Source organism: Parasteatoda tepidariorum, chromosome 11 (genome assembly GCF_982258835.1).
Source record: "Parasteatoda tepidariorum strain Cologne lab strain chromosome 11, Ptep-v5.0, whole genome shotgun sequence".
In the NCBI taxonomy this organism is placed as follows: Eukaryota; Metazoa; Arthropoda; class Arachnida; order Araneae; family Theridiidae; genus Parasteatoda; species Parasteatoda tepidariorum.
This window is the reverse complement of record NC_141765.1, coordinates 27,954,313-27,975,777: the sequence shown is the minus strand read 5'-3', so window position 1 is coordinate 27,975,777 and position 21,465 is coordinate 27,954,313. Positions and strand designations below refer to the sequence as shown.

The following is a 21,465-nucleotide window of genomic DNA, read 5'->3' as shown; positions in this document are numbered from 1 at the left end:
TTTATTAAGTGCAAATTTTTCATGCATTTTCAATTTCATATATACCTTCTCTGATCGACTACGTACCCTAGTTTATGGTGTTTCCCATAGATTTAAGAAAAAAAATAGAAAGATTTTTTATCCACACATAAAAAAAATATAATTAAGTAAGTAAATAATTAAGCAGAGACATATATTGTTACTAATGCAAAGTAGAAACAGAAAATTATAAGTAATAAACTTCCTCTACTTAGTTATTTTTCTCTCTTCTTAATTTTTTTTTTTCAAAATAAGAAATGTGATTTTTATTAGAAATAATGAAATTTAATGTCTAAAAACTAATACTTAAAAATTAAAAGATTTTAAATATTGTGGGCATTTTTTTTTTTTTTTTTTTTTTTGCTGGCAGCCAATCTTAAAACAGATTTAACAATATTTAGAATATTTAATAAAGATTTTGAAAACAGAACTTTTAAGGAATTTAAAATACTTGTTCAAAAAAATCTAATTGAGGAGAAATTATAATTTAAAACTTTAAAGATTTCAATGATATAAGAAATTACATTGTATAGTGATATTTAAATTTTAAATCACTTCACAAAATCAACCATTAAATAAATGTAAGCATATTCATAAAATAAATTTATTTCAATGGTACCATTCAATTGAAATTAATTCAAAACAATTTATTCAAAATCTGATGATTAATATTGGTAGACATAAGAAAACTCTATCATATTTTATGTAATCAAATCTTCATTTTTTTTCTTAAAGAAAATTCTTAAAAAGAAAACAATAGTTGTTTTGCTGTCTTTTCAGCTTTTTTTTCTCCTTTTTAAATTTTCTTTTTTTTTCTAATAACGCAATTGGAAACAGTTACCCAAGTTTTTTGTTCTGTTTCGATTTTAGCAATTTTAATAAATTTCAAATTTTGTCTATAAATTAATCATTTGAATACAATTTGAAAAAGACTTTAGTCCTAGTCAGTCATAATTTTCCTTTTATTTTCTTTTGAATAACCTCTTTGTCTATGCATGCTTAAATTAAAAAATAAATAAAAATCAACTGTTTCACGAGGGAGGAAACGAGGGGGACTAAGTCTAGTAATTTTCGTTATGAATGAATGTGGTCTGCCGTTTTTCTATGTGTTCTAATTTAGGAGAAAGTGCAATAATTTTTCTTCTTATATGAGGAATGGATAAAATTTCTAAAAAATCGTTTCTATTTCAAAAATATTTTGAAAGTTTGATTGGTCTAGACGACGTATAAAAGTATTTACTGTTAGCCTGCAAGAACGAGTGGGAATAATTTTATGACACCATGCATTCTATAAGTTCGTATTCCTGAAAAACTAGGAAAGAAACCTTTTCATCCCTTTCTTATTCGTAGCTTCCTCTATTTATCTTATTCTGCACTTATCTACCTTTTGTGAGTAATTAAAATGACATTTGGTCATTTTCCTTCATCACCAATAGACGTTTTATCATTTCCCCAAATATCTTCCAGTTTGTTCGACCAATTATTTTATTTTTTGGTGGTTGCTGAGTTCAGTGTATTATTTTTTGCTCCCAACTGAATTTTCTTGAATTTGTAAACAATGTTCACGAAAAGTTTTGCCGCAATACTTACAAGAACTGAGCTATCTAATAAAAATCCACAATTTGTACCTAAGACGCTACCTATCTGTGAATGAAAATCAAAAACCTTGCTATGTCATTGATTAGAATCACTAACTACGCTTTCAAATATTAAACGATTTTCGCCTGGAATCAACCAAAGTATAAAATAAAAACTTCTAGAAGTTTTTTAGACTAACGATTTGTGCCTTATTTTTTTTTCCGCCCCAAAACGTATGATTTCTGTCTGTAACTATTGTCTCCAATATAGCAAAATATATAAAAAAAATATATTATTATATACAAACATGTCTGCATTAAAACAATCATATCGAGTATAATATAATAATTTATATTCAAATTATCAGTGAAGTAAATATTATGCTTTAAATTTTATTGCGAAAAAAAAACAATGGTACACGTTTCAAATAATTTAGCAATAATTATTCAAAGTAAGTCTAAGACTAAAAGGTGATATATTTCTATAAAAAAAATTGTAATTTTTTTTTGCAACGTATAAATGAAATTCATTTTGCGTCAATCAAATTTTGAATCGCACAATACTTTGGCTAGAGTTGAATAGAAAATATGGCTTAACTTGATGTTTCTTTGCGGTTGTAGCAAATTTAATCTTGCACTGATTTTTCTGACATTGCATGTATCTCTTCTTATTTTGTTTTAAGAAATTAGAAATGTTTTTACCTCATTAATTAAATTTAAAAAAAAAATTATTCAGTGTGTTTATTTATTATTATTATTTTCTTTCAAGATTTAAGTTATTTTAATGCTATTAACCATGCAACATACTACTATTTCTATTTATTAAAATTATTCACGTTAATATTGAAAAAAAGAACATAAATGAAACATTTTACTTTTAAAAAAACTCAAGTATCAACAGGCTTTATTTAAAATGTTAATATAACGGAATGGATATTATCACCTTCCCGCTTCCTGCTCCAATGTGCTGTTTACTTTATTCATTTATTTAATATTTTAAAAAACTGAGTGTAATAAAAAATACTTTTAAAATTTAGAAAAAGCCTTCCAAATTATTAAAATTAATCAGATAGTATCCTTATTTGTATTAATTTCTTTATCGTTTATACTTTTTTTCTATAGAGAAAATTTAAAAACAACTGAATTACTTTAGTTCTGTTTTATATAAACTTTTGTTTTTGCAACAATAAACAATGCTTTGCACCTATGTGACTTATTAAAGCTTTCTAACGTAAGAAATAAATAAGAAAAAGATAATTAAATAGATAAATGAATAACATTTGTAAAATTACGACAGTAATTATTTTTTTTAAAAATTATCTAGGGCGAAATGTTTCTAAAAATATACGAACAAGAAGGATTCAAATACAGTTTCCGTTTTATTTATTTATTTTTTTTTTTTCGGAGAAGGAGGCCAGCACACCTTGATCGAAGAATATAGTGGTGTCAATCGCTATACAAAAGGGAAAGAATTCCCGATGTGTGTTGTGAATGATTGAGCCGGTTGGAAAGGGTACTGAGTTGAGGCGTGTAAGACGAATACCTGCTGCGTAATGAGAATATAATAATATACTATACAAAACACTTCTTGACATAAGATAGTAAAAGCTAAAATTTATTTTACTTTGGCCATTTTTGCTGAAAAGGATTGCAACCAGCAAGAAACATTTTCTTAGAAAAATAACAGTTGGGCTTCATTTAACCATGAAGAAATAACCACATTCTTTAATTTATTGTTGAACGTTTACGCAAACAAATTCCGATTCGACGTCAAAAGTGGTTATTGGGAGAAAAAAAAGAATCTGTAACTAGACTTGTATTTTAAAACTTAGACTAAATAATATACTTTCAAACTACAAAAGAAAATTCTTTTATTTTTATTAAAAAATGAATTTGAGGAATTCTAACAACTTTGAAATTCTCCATTATCAAATATTAATGTCAACAAATTGCTTAATATTACACTTATACCGTTAAAAGTAAATTATGCCTGATAATTATATACAAATTAGCTAAGATGATAGTATTCTATTTTTTCACAGATTTCTTTTCACTGAAAAAAAAAAGATACTAAACAGACTAATCCATCTTTCTGATTCTTCAATCATAAACTAACCATATATCTATAATAATACACACAAATAAATGTGATAACTTGTGGCCACCAGATGCGGGAATAGTTTTTGTTATAATTTAAAGTTAATGAAGCCGATTACACTATCCGAATGTTCTTGCCTACAAGATAGCGAGCACGTTATGTAAAGGATTAGTTCTTAAAGATGAAAACGCAGGTCTTGATATCATTCAGTTTTATTACTAATTTATTGAACAATATAAGATGTGCTCTGCAATAAAATGCTGCTCTAAATATTATCACTCAAAATTTAATAATTTTGAGTGATGATTCTATTTAATGAAAAGAAATAATATTTTTGTCTTAAGAGGTCCACTTAGAATATGCATATTATTTCATATAACTATTGATTTCTATGAAAAATTCAATACACAGGTTGATTTCTCAGAATGAAAATAAATATTTTTCAAAATATTGTTGTCAGAAAGGAAAAGATAATTTGGAATATATGGCCTTCATAGATCAGTAAAGAGAAAGATTGAAACTTATACCTTTAACTATTATGCCTTTCTATTACTCTCTCTGAATCTAATTATGGGGATCAAAAAGTATTACTCAAATAGTATAAGATTTGCTTACACTAAGATAATTTGGTTGAAAATAAGTGAAAAATATTATATTTAGCATTTTAATAATTTATGGTTATGAAATAGAGCGTGAAACACCCGTATCTTTTTCTGAGTTAGATAAAATCTTCCAAACACAGATCACTTGCAAACATTATATAGATATTTTTTTAAAGTTTGCCTTTATTTTCACACAAAGTTATTTTGATCTAAAAGAAACAATTTTCTTTAATTTTCAATTTTTACAATTTCTATAATTTTGAAAATCAATTTCGGATAACTTTTTTACATGTATGAAAATAAAATTTTTGTTCAAATTATTATATTCATATTTCATATTTTAGTATAAATATAATTCTGATAATCTAACAGAGTTTTTTAGAAACTATCATACTGTTTTTTACAATTAAAAAATACTGAAATAAGTTATAGATGGTAATTTGAGTGCAAGAAAAAGTATATATAAAAGGAACACCGGTGTCTCATCTTCGTCAAACGGTTAAAAAATAAAATCTAATATTTTTTAGGGACTGTTCAACTGATCATTTCGAGCCATGGGTATTGTCATTTATAAAACTAAGATAGCTAAATCGTTCAGATTCTGCAAAATATTAATCTTTAAACTTTAATCTTTAAGATTGAGCAAAATTTTATAATTTAATCTTTAAGATTCTGAAAAATTTAATGCAATATACTATTAAAAAACTATTTAATAAAAATCTCCATTTAATAAAAAATAATAGATTATTCAAATTATTTTTAAATTAAATAAACTTTGAGTAAAGAAGTCTCGAGATTCGATGTCGGAAGTGGTAAAACAGAGAAATTTGTGAGGTATGGTATACATATTATTTAAAGCTAAATTAATTATTCAAGAATTATTTGAAATAATGCAATGTAATAAAAAATTTATTGAAGAGCAATTTTTATCTAAACTTTTTACATTTCATGATTTTGTGAAAAAATCGAGTAAAAAAAAACAATAGAAAAGATGTAAAAAGAAAACAAAAAAAGAAGGAAGGAAACTTTTACAATTCTAGTTATTCGTCGCCAAAAAAGTGCTGAACTAACGTTTTGGTAAATGGGGTGTTTTAAACATATCCAACAATTTGTTGCTGCATGCATTTTTTCCCCACTTGACTGAGTTTCAATGAAGAGAAAGGAAAATCATTTACACCCCTTTTACTTATCTCACTGGGTGGGAACCATGGTCGAGTTCAAGTGAAAAACCTTCCTTCTGAAAACTGCCGTAACAGGGGAACTCAAAATCTCAGACCCTACCGGAATGAAAGAGTTAAAGACAACAGACACAGCGAGTAGATTTTTACTTCTCTTCAAGGAAATGAAAGAACTTTTGCAAAACGATGAGCTGGTTAAACTGCTTCGTTCCCTCCTCCCCGAGACACAGAACTAGAGTGGTTTTTCCACTGCCATCAAGTCATTTCTACACATGACCTCTACAGTATTATGCTGTGATGAACTTTTCATCTAATTTCATTTGAAATTTTATGCCTATTCAACTTAAGACTTTTTATTTTAGATGGATCGGTAAGTGGCGCTTCGCGCCAAAAGCCGAGATTACACCTATTTCCAACGTTCCAGCACAGTTCTTAGATCGGTTACTACTGCTACAATGCCAGGTTATACAGATTTAAGTGAGTTTGAACGCGGTGTTATAGTCGGCGCACGGGAGATGGGACATAGCATCTCCGAGATAGCAATGAAATTTGGATTTTCACGTACGACCATTTCACGAGTATAGCGTGAGTATCGGAAATCCACCAAAATCCCCAGACATGAACATTATTGAACATATTTGGGATGCCTTGCGAACGTGATGTTCAGAAGATATCCCCACCCCCTCTTACTCCCACTGGTTTATGGACAGCCCTGCAGGATTCATGGTGTCAATTATCTCCAGCACTACTTCACACATTGATCGAATCCATGCCACGTCGTGTTGTGGCACTTCTGCGTATTAGGCAGGTATACCAGTTTTTTTGGGTCTTCAGTGTAGAATGACAATGACAGCCAGGGACGGCTCAGAGAATGGAACGCTTGGTGGCTGGTTGAGTCTTATACTGTTTTCGGTCTGCACTGTGGATACTTTAGTATGGCAAATATCCATCGTGATAGAGGGATTATGGGTTAAGGTTCAATTAACGTCAGGCTAACCAAGGGATAGGGTCAAAGTTTTTTTTCTTCTCCTTTTTATGTTACAAAAAAAGTCACGCAATAGACCCTCCAAGTAAGAAAAAAAAAGGAGCATGAAATATCAAATAAATTTCAAAACATACAGCAGCGTCAACCAGTTCTTTGTAAGGTTTGTATAAGTTAAAAATATAAATACAAGTTTGAAAAATTTTAAATGTATTATGTAAATTTTAAAAAAATTGTCATATCATAGAGAAATTCACAGTATTATTAATTTTTTATAACTTCAACCTACATAATTTTCTTTTTCTGATTTTATTAAACGTACCGTAAATATACTTTACTTACTTATTCATGTAGTTGAAGTAATTATACAGAACTTTAGTGTCAATAGAACTTTTACAGACTTCTAAATTCATTTTTGGATAGTAATGGACATAATTTACACACATTTCGTCACTTATGGCATATCCACCCTAATAAAAAATTAATCATTGTATAAACATTTTGAGTAAGTATACAAAAGTCTGTAGTATATTTTAAAATGTGCCTCTCTTACAATACATCTAACATTACACATCTGAGTAGTACAAGGTATTACATATGAGTATTACATGTATTGAAATATCTCATTTGTCAGAAAACGTGTGTGTTATCGCCATTTAATGTTACTTAGGCCAATGGGGTAACTTAAACCCTTTTGTGAAGTAACTTTCAAATTTTGATTCTAGCAATACTGTTTTTTGTTTCAAATATAAGCTATGAAACTTCACTTAAATTTAAGATAATTACATCATAAATTTGAACCTTTCGTCATTACTTTAATCAACAAAGTCGCATTTTTAAGTTGAACTTCCTGCAAACATTTTTAAACATAATCTCAAACAGAACTTTTATGGTTGGTTTACTTCATTGATTATATTTCCATTTTGATTTTTCCTCCATATTTTTAAATTCATTCTTGTTTCCTAAATGAGTTAACAAAGATAGGCAAACTTTCTCCACAAGGATCAGATTAGAAGTGAGGGGTTCAGAAGGATACTTATATAACAATAGACACTTAAATGAATGTTTTTTTAATGTTAAAAAACCGTTATTGATTTTGTAATTCTGTAACTTAATTTACATTATTTATAAGATGATTTAACGTTCTTTAAGAAGTTAAACCTATTATGTTTAATTTTCAAGAACATTATTTCTTAATTAACTTTGCAAATGTCTTATTTTAGAAAATCTTGAATTTGTTGTAACAAATTACTTTTGTTTTTTCATTATATTGTAAGCAAATAATTCTAAAACTACGCAATTTAATCTCCTGGTAATGCTTTGTTTTAATTGTTAATTGGAATTTTAGTGATTTGTATCAGAGTTTTAAATAAAATATTTTAATTGCAAAAAACGTATTAAATATTTCCTTAGGCTTCTTGTTTTGAATATTTAATAAAATGAAAGTTAAAGAAAATCAAAAACTATTTGCATTACTTACCAAGGTAATATTTACTCTATCTATAGTAGAATAATGACACGTTGTCAACAATGCGTCTCCCTGTATTGAAAAAAGCACAAAAATGTGTGATTTGTTTTTTAAAGTAGTATAAATCCATTTAAAAAAATGAACTAATGGAAATTCAGCATGATCATATATGTCCATTTTTATATTCTAGTCATGCATTCAACGGGTATCGACTATATCGTAAAGTAATAACAAATAGTGGCTCATATATGCGAGTGCATATATTTCTTAATGGAATTTTATATATTTATTTATTTATTTTAAAATGGAAAGAGAAATATCTGTTATTGCGGCACTAAATGCAAAAGGAAAGATATAAATATTCTTTCAAATCAGGTAATTACTGATTTAAGAAATCAGGTAATCATATAAATTATAAAAATTTCCATTTTTAGAATTTTTTTTTTATAAAAAACAACCGCCAAGGATTTTTTAGCCTGATTTGACACTATTAAAATTGATTCATAGTATAAATAATTCCTAGCCTACACGTACCTCCAGGAGTATATGTAATCACCTCTGGGGTACATGGAATAAAAAGAAGATATAATTATGGGCAATAGTGTTTAACTTGAGTACAAGTTACTTAGAAACAGCTTCTCTATTTCTTTATCACCCTGACCAATCAGTTTTTAACTTGATTTCTAAGTTAAAAGTACCATAATTTTATAAGTATTGCGACTTGTATTTTAACACGAAACAATGGTTAAAATTTGGTTTAAAAAAATAACAAGTTATCAGGTACGGAACAGACAACACAAATCGTGCCCATTTTTTTATAAAAAATTATTTGCGTTAAATGAAGAAAATTATTTCTTACTGGCAATACATGCACTTGCTGCTTGAGTCTCCTAATTTCTTGAAAATGTGTGCTATAATGGTTATCTCTGTTTAGTTCTGGTAATTCATCAGACCCTCTGATATGTCTTGTATAAACTTTGATTCCTGTTAAATGTGTATGAAGTTGTGATCCAAAAATAACGATTCCGTCATCAGGAAATCCCTATTAAAAGTAATAGCAAATTTATAGAATAGAATTGAAATTGTGTCATTTATAGAATAGAATTGAAATGGTATCATTTATAGAATCAAATTTAAATGGTGTCATTTATAGAATAGAATTGAAATGGTATCATTTATAGAATAGAATTGAAATGGTATCATTTATAGAATAGAATTGAAAAGATGTCATTTATAGAATAGAATTGAAACAAAAATTTTATGAACTCCCATGAAACTTTTTTTGTAAATATGCGTAATATATTTTTCGAAAAACCAAAAAAAAAGAAGAAAAAAAAAACGAGTATAATTTTTTTGCGTAATGTTTCGATAATATTACATCTACAGCTATGAAATAGTAATGCACGATTGATCAAACAGTACGCTATGCTTATACCCTTGTGTGCATTGGTGTAGATAAATTTTGAAATGTTAAAAAATAAATATTTATCATATTGAACCTATATCCTAGATATATAGTCGATGCACAATTCAAGAATATTCGAAATTATGCTTATACCATGTTCTTGGTGTGGGAGGACTTTAGCTATTAGGTTCACCAATGGACAGAGGGTTTTCTTGTGGCAAGAAATGTTTTTAATGATTTTTTCACATAAAAGTATATTTTTTTACTGTAATTAAAATGGTAATATAGGTCAAACTAGGAACTAGTTATATTCATATCATTTATAATAGAGTGCTTTTAAAAATGATTCATAAAACATGTGTTAATAAATTCATATTTTATATTGTTATAGAAATTAAATCAATATTCTAATTATTGCTGTTAATGATTATATTTCTTACAGTATTAACAATTTCAGAAAATTTTAAATTATTTCAGTTAAAAAGGTTTCTTTGTTACATTTATTTTGTGCTATTAATGTTTGAGACATGGGTCATTTCCACGGAAATATAATTTTCAAGTCAGTCACATGAACCTCTTAAAAAAAATTAAAATAATGTTTTACGTGTATAAATATTGACATAATTTCCTTACAGATTTTTCCGAATATTGACGGATTTCAAACTACTTACACTTGGTGAAACAAACTTTTTAGGCTCATGATTCCATTATGAATTTTGAAATTTACTATTATCAGTAAAAATATAACGTTTAAAAATATTTTAGGGTTACGCAACTTTCCCACAACGGAACTTTCCAAAAAACAATATTCACTTTTATAAGCGATTTGCTTGGGAATTCGCAATAAGGTCTGACGCAATATTAAACAGAATTCTGACGCAATAGCGTGCACTACCACTGCAACTCTACTATTCTTTTTCATAATATATAACTGCTGCAATTATATATATATATATATATATATATATATATATATAATTGCAGCATATATATATATATATATATATATATATATATATATATATATATATATATATATATATATATATATATATATATATATATATATATATATATATATATATATATATATATATATATATATATATAAGTTCAAAATGAAGAATAAAACAAAGAAAAATTAGACATATGAAAAAAAGGGGGTGGGAAATAATAAATAAAAAAAAAAAAAAAAAACAACAAACAATATTTTATTTAAAAAAAAAAAAAAAAAAAAAAAAAAAAAAAAACAGTGAAATGTTAATTAAAAAACCGGAAAAAAAGCCGGAAAAAAAAAGATATAATCTTTTCTTCAGCCCACACGATTATATCCGCAAAACAGAGTGCTTTCTGATATTGTATCAATAAAGCCAAAGCAAAATATATTAATACAATAGTGTGAGGAGCACTCAAAAAAATTTTTATTAAATAACTACGTAAAAATATATCATAAAAAGTAAATATAACATGTAAAAACAGATAATAAAATAAAATAAAAAGAAAAAATAAAATAAAAAACATTAAAAAGGGGGGACTATAAAGCGAGTAGCAAAATCATAACAACTTACTTGGACAGTTATTTTTCAAGAATGATTTAAAAATGTTTTCGCAGAAAGATTGCCAGATTACAAAATATGAAAACAAAAGATGAAAACAAAAGCGCAAATTGAGTGTAACAAAAGGGTTCTAAAGTGTCGTTCTTACTGCACTGCTGAAGTGATTTGTTATTCTGAGTTTTGATTTGTTAGTTACCAAGGATGGGCCCGAAATGGATGTGCACAAGGTAATATTATACTGGATAATTTTAAAAATTGATCATAAATAGTTTTAGAAGATAGATGTTTATTTAAGAAAAAATATAAAATAGAAAAGAGAAACATAAATTGCCTGCTTTGTAAATAATTTTAGCCGCGGATTTGCACGATATGGATTAGTACATAGAAAAATTATTTAAATTATCAAAGAAAAAATTTTAATAGATAATTTTTAACACGGATTTGCCCGAAATGGATTTGCACATGGAAAAATTAACAAAGAAAAAATTTTAGCAGATAATTTTAACCACGGATTTGCCCGAAATGGATTTGCACATGGAATTGTATAAATTAATAAAGAAATTTTTAGCAAACAATTTATCCACGGATTTGCCCGAAATGGATTTGCACATGGAAAAACTGTATACATTAACAAGGGAAATTATTTAGCAAAGGAATTTTTAGTAAATAATTCTAACCACGGATTTGCCCGAAATGGATTTGCACATGGAAAGATTAACAAAGAAAAAATTTTAGTACATAATTATAGCCACGGATTTGCCCGAAATGGATTTGCACATGGAAAAATTACATAAATTAACAAAGAAATTATTTAGTAAATAATTTCTTTGTTAATTTATGTAATTTTTCCATGTGCAAATCCATTTCGGGCAAATCCGTGGCTATAATTATGTACTAAAATTTTTTCTTTGTTAATCTTTCCATGTGCAAATCCATTTCGGGCAAATCCGTGGTTAGAATTATTTACTAAAAATTCCTTTGCTAAATAATTTCCCTTGTTAATGTATACAGTTTTTCCATGTGCAAATCCATTTCGGGCAAATCCGTGGATAAATTGTTTGCTAAAAATTTCTTTATTAATTTATACAATTCCATGTGCAAATCCATTTCGGGCAAATCCGTGGTTAAAATTATCTGCTAAAATTTTTTCTTTGTTAATTTTTCCATGTGCAAATCCATTTCGGGCAAATCCGTGTTAAAAATTATCTATTAAAATTTTTTTTTTGATAATTTAAATAATTTTTCTATGTACTAATCCATATCGTGCAAATCCGCGGCTAAAATTATTTACAAAGCAGGCAATTTATGTTTCTCTTTTCTATTTTATATTTTTTCTTAAATAAACATCTATCTTCTAAAACTATTTATGATCAATTTTTAAAATTATCCAGTATAATATTACCTTGTGCACATCCATTTCGGGCCCATCCTTGGTAACTAACAAATCAAAACTCAGAATAACAAATCACTTCAGCAGTGCAGTAAGAACGACACTTTAGAACCCTTTTGTTACACTCAATTTGCGCTTTTGTTTTCATCTTTTGTTTTCATATTTTGTAATCTGGCAATCTTTCTGCGAAAACATTTTTAAATCATTCTTGAAAAATAACTGTCCAAGTAAGTTGTTATGATTTTGCTACTCGCTTTATAGTCCCCCCTTTTTAATGTTTTTTATTTTATTTTTTCTTTTTATTTTATTTTATTATCTGTTTTTACATGTTATATTTACTTTTTATGATATATTTTTACGTAGTTATTTAATAAAAATTTTTTTGAGTGCACCTCACACTATTGTATTAATATATTTTGCTTTGGCTTTATTGATACAATATCAGAAAGCACTCTGTTTTGCGGATATAATCGTGTGGGCTGAAGAAAAGATTATATCTTTTTTTTCCGGCTTTTTTTCCGGTTTTTTAATTAACATTTCACTGTTTTTTTTTTTTTTTTTTTTTTTTTTTTTTTTTTTTTTTTTTTAAATAAAATATTGTTTGTTGTTTTTTTTTTTTTTATTTATTATTTCCCACCCCCTTTTTTTCATATGTCTATAATTTTTCTTTGTTTTATTCTTCATTTTGAACTTATCTAATGAGTGCTGTTTACTTGCAGCTTAAGCGCAATAAATGTTACTTATTGTTTTCTTAATTTTCTTAGTGTTTTCTTGTATTTATTTTTATATATATATATATATATATATATATATATATATATATATATATATATATATAATATCTGCTCTTTATTGATTTATACGACAAGAGAAATAATTTCAACTTTAATACCAATAAATGAATAGAATTAAAAGAATGTGTAGTAATGTTTATTTATCCAAAGAACAAATAGAAAAACACTTTTAAGTACGGATAAATAAAGCAATGTATACCCAGCTAATGTAAATAAGTTCTATATAAAGTCATTGGGTGTTATTAATGTATGTTATTATTAATAAATATACTAAAAACTTCTTTGTTATTCTATATTTTTACCATGTGCAAATCCAATTCGGGCAAATCTGTGGCTAAAAATATGTGCAAAACGGGCAAATCATGTTTCTCTCTTTTAAAATAAATGTTACTTTTTTAAAATCATTAAATTTGTAAAATTAAATATCAACCTTATTAATCATAAAATTTTAAATTATCCAGTATAATATTATTACCTTACACACATCCATTTTCGGACCAATCCAAAATAATTATAAAATTTGCTTATCTAATGATATTTTTTAAGAATTATTTATTATTTTAATAACATTCTTTAATAGTTGAAAATATTTCAAACTCTAAAGTATAAAAGTTTTTACATAATTTTAACGAAAGTAGTTTTAACGGGAAAAATGTAAAATTTAAACGAAATTTGTCGAATTACTTTGAGTCATCAAGTTTTAAAAAAATTACATGTTTGAAATTTAATTTCTCGAGAACTATTCGACCGATTTCGTTCAAGTTTTGCATTTTGCCATTAAAAATTACATTATTTATGAGAATATAAAAAGATTACCAATAATATTTTTTTACTATTATAAAATAAAATAATAAATGCATTTTAAAAATTTATTTTTGTTTGGACTTATCTTTGGATATACGGATTTTAGATTCGTGTGTAAAAATTTTTCGATTCACTTAAAAGAAGTTCTTGACATATGGTGAAATACACAAAAAGTTAAATTAACATTAAGGGGTCGAAACTTTGGAGCGCTTTCCTGAACAAACTATTGGGAACATATTTTCCAGATAGCGGCTGATCTCTATGTTTTGGGAATCAGAAATCCAAATCCTTCGATAAAAAGATGTGTTGATTCAGAGAAAGTACGTTTCTGTGTCTGATTTCGTAACTTAAAATATCGTCTGCACTAATTAATTAGCATATTTCAGTTCACCACCTCGAAACATTAGGACTGAGTTATAGAACGTGAAGTTCAAAAGTTTAAGATCAAAATTCATTAGATCAAAAGTTTTTCATGGTAGTCCGTTTTTTATGTTGCGCACAAGACAAGTTACATTAAATATATCTTTAAATTAAAGATAAATTTTCTGCTCTGAATAGCATTTTAGTATAATTACTTCTATTGGGAATAATTTAAAACTGCTACTAGAAAACACGGCAGATTCTGTAACATATTGAGAACTAAGAGTGAGAGTTAAGACTAAAGAGCTAAGAGTCAACCAAAGGCAAGAATTATTTTTGATGTCTTTATATTGAGAAAATGCCATATTTTTTAATTAGTTCTTTAAGACTTTCGAAACTTCCGAAAAAACTTGAGACCACCTTTTCTAAATTGCGACTACCACCCATATTCTAAGGGTCAAGAATCCGAATCCGTCAATTTGAGGTCAGGCCCTCTAGCTACAAAGATTGAGCTCCAGTACCTGAAAATCCAATCAACAGATCAAAAGTTATTCAAAGTGTTCCATTTTTTATTTTGAGCGCTGTACAAGTATAGGAGCATAAACAAGTGATAAAAAATGATTAAATACCGCTCGCGTGCATTCAGCCACACAGTAGCCTGTTAGTGCAAAATCTGTTTGATGAGGAGGAATTGCCATTTTATTAGTATACTCAAGACCAAGTTCCATAACTCCAGCATCGTATTTACGAAGTGTAGAGGTGTATGTGAGAGTGACCCCTGAACTGTCTATCATACCTGTAAATAAAACGATATCACTTTTAAGTTTAAAAAATGATGTGTTTCAAAATAAGGAAATTTATTATTATGAATTGTAAATAATTTTTATAATAAATGGTACACTTATCTAAAATAGTTTCATAATAAATAGTGGTAAAAGTTTCATTTTTTTGGTCTTTTTTTAAATATCTAAGTTATGATTTCATTGGGGATAGATTACTAATTTTAGGTTATGTTGTAAACGTGTGGTAATGTTCACAATGTTCCATTTATAGAAATGTAACAATTAATTTTATAACTACGCTCGACAATACGTTTCTAAAGAAAAAGTATGTAACAATAATGTCAAGTACGCAAAAATTTGTATGCAATAATAAGAAGATTGATGAAATGTGTCAACAACAGTTTTTGTTAGAAAGCAGTTTTTTAATTGTTATTTATTATAAAATTAATTGTTACGAAGAACTACTTGAACAATTAATTCAAAGAACTTCTCGAACAAAGAACTTTTTTTCAGTGTACTAGTCTTCAATAGACTAGTACACTGAGAAAAAGTATGTTCAAAACTACCAGAATATGGTAAATTTCGCCTTGTTCTATGGGAACACCAAAAGCAGGATAATTTTTCCGAAGCGCTTTAGTATGATTTTGGTCAAATTGACAATTAAATATTGTTTAACAATATGTGAAAATTTTTGGTTAATGTGGAATTTACCAGAATTTTTTTTTCTCCGTTAAATGAGAAGGGTTTATAAGTGAAAACCTAAGCTTTAAAACAAAACATAATTTGCAGTAAAGTTGTGAATAAGAAATATTACAAGATTAGATGATTATGATTGTCAAGTAATTGTATTAGTAAAGATAACATACTTCATAAAATTGCATTTTCTGTAAAAATAATCAGCACTCCGCTACAGCATCAATTTATTTGTTATTTTATATTTAAAGTTGAGTTTAGAATTTCATAAATACTGAGACAAAACTTCTTTGTCGTGAAAGAAATTTGAATTTTTTTTTCTATCATTCTTATATTTTTTAAAATTACAGTGTCACTCTTTGCAGCACATGAAATGAGCATACAAACAAACGGTACCCAAATGCTTACAATTCAAATCGAAATAAAACGCATTCATTAATAATACAATGCATATCCAAAAAATACACCATACACTCTTCTTAAACAAAATGCTAAGCTTTGCTTAACAATTTTTAATAAAAAACTTAACATATCTTTCAATAGCATTTAAAAATAACAACTCAATTTGACTATTTATTTAAGAAAAAATTAAAATATTTTTTGAAAATCTCAACAAGCCAAATTAAATAGAGGAAAGAACAACTAAATATCTCGTTAAAATCGTAATATTTATCTGACTCATAATCGTAAATGTCGTATCATAAATCTCGTAAATATGCCTTCAAATAACTATTACTGAATTATGAGTAGACTGATTAATTAGATGCTTCAAAATTTTTTTTCAAATCTGGATTTTCAAATTTGAAAAATTATTTATTTATTTAACACTACATGGATAAAAGTTTTATAGTCATTAAAAATAAAAAGCAAAATATTATATTAAAAACAATGAACCCAAGAACTGCACCTAGAATTTAAGTTCATCCCAAATTTTGTGAATTACATTTACAGTGTCATAATTTAGAAAAAGTTTTAACAACATACATATAAATAATATTTTTCTGATAGTTTCATTCAACGAAACGACTAAAATACCTTCTTTAAGTTCAGGATTATTATAATGAACTTCCAGCATAACGTATCGTGAAAAATCAGGTCCCCCAATTGGCAGTCCAGCTTCTTCTGGATATGTAAATGGCTAAAAAAGTAAATAATGCTATTACGTGAATTATTCTTACATGAAGTTAGATTCACAAAACAGCATTACGCACACATTTTCTAATATCTATTGCTCTAACTTACTAAATAGTAAATCAAATAATTTTATATCAATGAGACATGTTTTATATTTAGAAAATATCCATGCAAAAATACATATATTTTACATACTAAACGAAATACTGGATAAGCATAGTTGACTAAAAGTATAAATGATCACATATTACCAATGCACCCATTGCCCATGCAGCTAGAACTCTTTTACAAGTTTCCAGAATCTGAGGTTTCTTCGAGCTACTGCAGGGTCCATTCCAGTCTGGTAGTTTTTTATCGGCATCGACCTCACAATGAAACACTTCCATATGATGGACCACTTCCTTGTTGCGATCTTCAATAGCTGGTGAAAACTAAAAGAAGAAAACCAGATTTATTATTTTAACTTCTAACTTTGTAATCAATAATATTTTTATAATCAATATGAGTTAATCGATGCAGACATATTTTGACATAGAAATGCATTGTATCTTCTGCCCTAGTTCTGTTGAATCATGTCTTGCAAAAAATGCCTAAAAGCATAAACAATTGAGGATATTTTAAAATAAATGCTATATTAGAAAATTCCAGACTAAGCAAAACTGTGATTTTCCGAGAGTAAATAAATATATCGAATTCGGATTAATAATATCAGTGACGTAATATCGGCAAATAAAATGGAATTTATTTTAATTAAAAAAACTCATTGAACTGAGTTAATCGATGCAGACATATTATGACATAAAAATGCATTGTATCTTCTGTCCTATTTCTTTTGAATCATGTCTTACAAAAAATGCCTAAAAGCATAAACAATAAAATATAATTTCTTTTTTTTTTAAATAGGAAATTCCGTCTTAATTATTTAATTAATTGTTTCATTAAAATTTTTATTCACAAACAAGAGATTCCTGAGATTTTATAATTTAAACAAAAAAAATTTACTTTCAAATTTATAAAAGAATTCACATGGTAAAGTTTAAAAGAAATTACGATTGCTATTCGTAAGTTTTTATCTTTTGAATTTGAAAATATCTAAAACAAATGCTGGTCTGATGATTTGCTATTTGGAAAATTACGAGTGAAATATACATATCTAGTTATGCATGAATTGGAAATGCACATCTAGATCATGAAAATGTCGCCTTCAAATGACATATTATTCAAAAAATACTTCAAATAAAAATCTAGTTATTAAAATATTTTAGAAGAAATATTTTTTGAAAAGAAAGCTGAAATGTCAGGTTTCTAATTAATTACATTCCATACATTCTGTCCATACATTCATCATCAAAAATTATTTTCAAAATCTACTTTATCATTCTTAAATTTTTGAGCATAACTTTGCATATTGATTATATTTAAATTAGGCCATTGTGTAATAAAATTTGTCTAAATACATTAAACAAAAAAATATTAATTCGTAATGAATTTCGTAAAAGGACTTCAACTAATTTAAAACTATGAATTTCGTTTTGTTTATTTTTTAAAGAGTCAAGAAATATTTAATACAATAAATACTTTTAAGTTAACGCATATGTAACAAAAATCTCAATTTTATCATTATAGACGTATATGCGACTTTTGTTTGGGGGGGGGGTACATAATTCATCGTTAGTTGTGTTCGATTAAAACAAATATTTATAAAAAAAAATTAAAAATGTGTTAAAAAATTTAAACTACTACTTTGAATTAAAATTATTAAACAAGCTATTATAAACAAACAAATAATTCGACTAGATAATTATATTTTAAAATATAGTTATTTTAAAATATAGTTATTTTCAAATTACATCTTTTGTAATCAATAAATGGTTAATCCATATTGTTTCACTGTGAAAAAAGAAGCTAAAATTACCAGAATATGTTTACATGTACAGTGTTATCTGGATATATGGTAACACCAAAAAGTAAGATAATTTTTATCATAGCACTGGTGATAGCTTATGTTGAAATTGCAAATTAAATATGGTTTTATTACAATGCTCTTTGGTGGTAAATTGAGTTTTAATAAACTACGCAACTGGAAAGTAAATTTGGTAAATTTACTATCTACTATAATGTCCACCAGTTTAGAGCCTCTAGAGCGAACGAAAAAATGCCACAGCAGGGCACATTTTATCCTGTTTATACAGCATAAAAATTATTTTTATCTATGAACACCAGTTCAAAATATGTACTTCTTTTCGTAAATAAAGTTAATGATAGGTCAAATATATAAAGAAATCAAACTATTCCACTAAATTCACGCAGAGGCGGAAAAAAAAGTTTTGCTAAAGTTACATTTCTGCTTGTGTTTAACTAGTTTTGACAAGAAACATTGAAAGACATAATGATTAGGTATGCTTTTATGACATATGAATGTGATGGGGATAGCCAAGATAATTTTTACTTAAATTCGAGTATAATAAGAACTATAATTTTTTAAACAAGAATTTTTGATAAACCATTACCATAACCAACAGAAAAATTATTAAATAAATAATTTAAATGCCGTAAATTTTGGTGTTTATTATCAGAATACTTTTTTTTTATTAAAAATGTCTTTTACAAATATGTTTTTTTACCAGAATTTTTTCATTGCATATATTTATTGTTTCGTGACTTTTTCTTGCGAAAATAGGTAATATTGAACAAGAGGCCTTATTAAGGGAAAATGAAAAGGATTCTTATACCAAATATCTATTTAAAAAAATTCTAAAATATAGCACTAAAAGGTGCATTTTGGAATAATTATAAAAAAATTATTTTGAATAATTATAAAAAAAAAACCTTTGAATAATAATGAAAAATATTTTCAATTATAACAATAATTACAAGCAACAAATCTATACATATTTGAAATCTTGTTCAGCTTATTTCCTACTTTTATAATTCAGGGAGTAATAGCTCAAATAAAAGGTGCAAATAGTTAGGCATTATATTTCTTGGCTTTAAAATTAAGTTAAATTTTTTATGTTAATTAATAAATTTCATTTGCAAGCGTATCAGAGTTATGAAAGACTTAAATTATCGTAATAACGACTAAAGGAATTTTTTTTATAGCTATAGAAAATAAATAAATTGTCCTTAAATATGGAGTTCTATTTAGAGCATAAACTTCTTACCTGAATAACATGATTTTTATTTTCAAACTCTGGGGGTAAAATGTGTAAACTGCACCAATATGTAGTTTCATTATTAGGCACTTGAACCTGAAATAAAATTAAAAAAAATCCCATAAGACTCTGAAAATTTTCAAACGTCAGAAAGTATTAAAAATCAGGTGTATTTTTTACAATGTAATTCATTGTGAATTTAATTTTACTAACCCATAAAAAGGTCTAAACTATTAATTTTATTTAATTCATCAAAAATAATAAATAAGAAAAAGAATTCCGTTCTCTATTATTTTTAATATACATATATATACTATGGGGTTAATATAGATATACTATGAGGTTAATATGCGAGAAGCAAATACGCAAATTATTTAATACTCAGTCTTCGAAACTATTTCTAATTAGTTTTTATTGGTGACAACTATTTAAGAAAAAAAGCTTGATTCCGATAATAATTATTCGTTTATTGTTTACCTTTGACTTACTTGTTATAGTTAATATTTTTAAACTTTAAGTCACTGTCGAGATACAAAAATATAGAAGAAAAAAAAAGAAGAAAAAAAAGAGAAAACTTCTAAAATGTAAAAATTTTTTTCGTATGAGAAAAATTATTTCGTGTTGTTTACAGATTTTAAATTGAAAGACTCGAAACAACTAGAACATAACTTCACGAAAAGATATTTCGACTGAGTAAAAAAAAAAAAAAAAAAAAAAAAAAACGTAAAATGATGATGAATTCGTCAACATTGAATCTTATAACTCAAAAAAAGAAGTTTAGTTGATAGTTAAATTTGAAAGAAAAAAAACAGCAAAATGAAAGAATAAAAATATGAAAATTACCTTTGAATTATGAATTGTTATTGACTTCGTATCTGCAAGAAATCTTGGATCTGGAACCAAATTTTTAAGAAGTTGTACCCTTTGAAAGCCGTGTATTTCTTTGGATAAATTAATATCCTCAAGTCGTCGAAGAGGTCCTTTTCCCATGGCATACACTATATGGGTTGTTCCTTCCTAATAAAAAAAAAACACATTTTGTAAAATAATTTTTGATGAATGCTGAGAATAAGAATAAATGTAACACAAAAGACAAATCTAAAATAAAATAGTTGTATTTTAATAAAAAGTTATACAAAATATACGATAAAATTCAGTAGTTTTCAGTGTTTTTTCGAGACAATAATGACCAGAAAACTAATTTTGTCAGCCATTCTATGTATAAGGTGAAATATAATATAATCATTAAGATTACTGAAAAGATTCCAAATTCCTATTTTATGGTTTAAATCCTTCTCACCAGAATTCAAGATTCTGGTGAGGATTCAAGAAAAAAATCTTTCTTCACTACAATGTATGGTGCATACTTCTCGAAGGTTGCAGTAATTCGGCGATTTACGGCACCCAAATCATTGTATCAACTATCCGAAATTGTTTCTAATGTTGGATAACAAGATGATAAGAAATGC

At 26.5% G+C, this 21,465-nt stretch overlaps 1 protein-coding gene across 1 annotated transcript in view; it reads right to left on the bottom strand.

Moving 5' to 3' along the window:
* Tbh (Tyramine beta hydroxylase) overlaps positions 1–21,465 on the bottom strand; it is a 49,164-nt gene that overhangs the window by 13,870 nt on the left and 13,829 nt on the right. Inside the window, exons 3-10 of the mRNA XM_043039066.3 lie at positions 20,840–21,013; positions 20,006–20,092; positions 17,093–17,272; positions 16,743–16,845; positions 14,862–15,028; positions 8,783–8,965; positions 7,936–7,995; positions 6,798–6,925 (exon numbers count right to left, since the gene is read on the bottom strand). Of these exons, the coding sequence (XP_042895000.2) occupies positions 6,798–6,925; positions 7,936–7,995; positions 8,783–8,965; positions 14,862–15,028; positions 16,743–16,845; positions 17,093–17,272; positions 20,006–20,092; positions 20,840–21,013 (1,082 nt within the window). The remainder of the gene's footprint in view (positions 1–6,797; positions 6,926–7,935; positions 7,996–8,782; positions 8,966–14,861; positions 15,029–16,742; positions 16,846–17,092; positions 17,273–20,005; positions 20,093–20,839; positions 21,014–21,465) is intronic.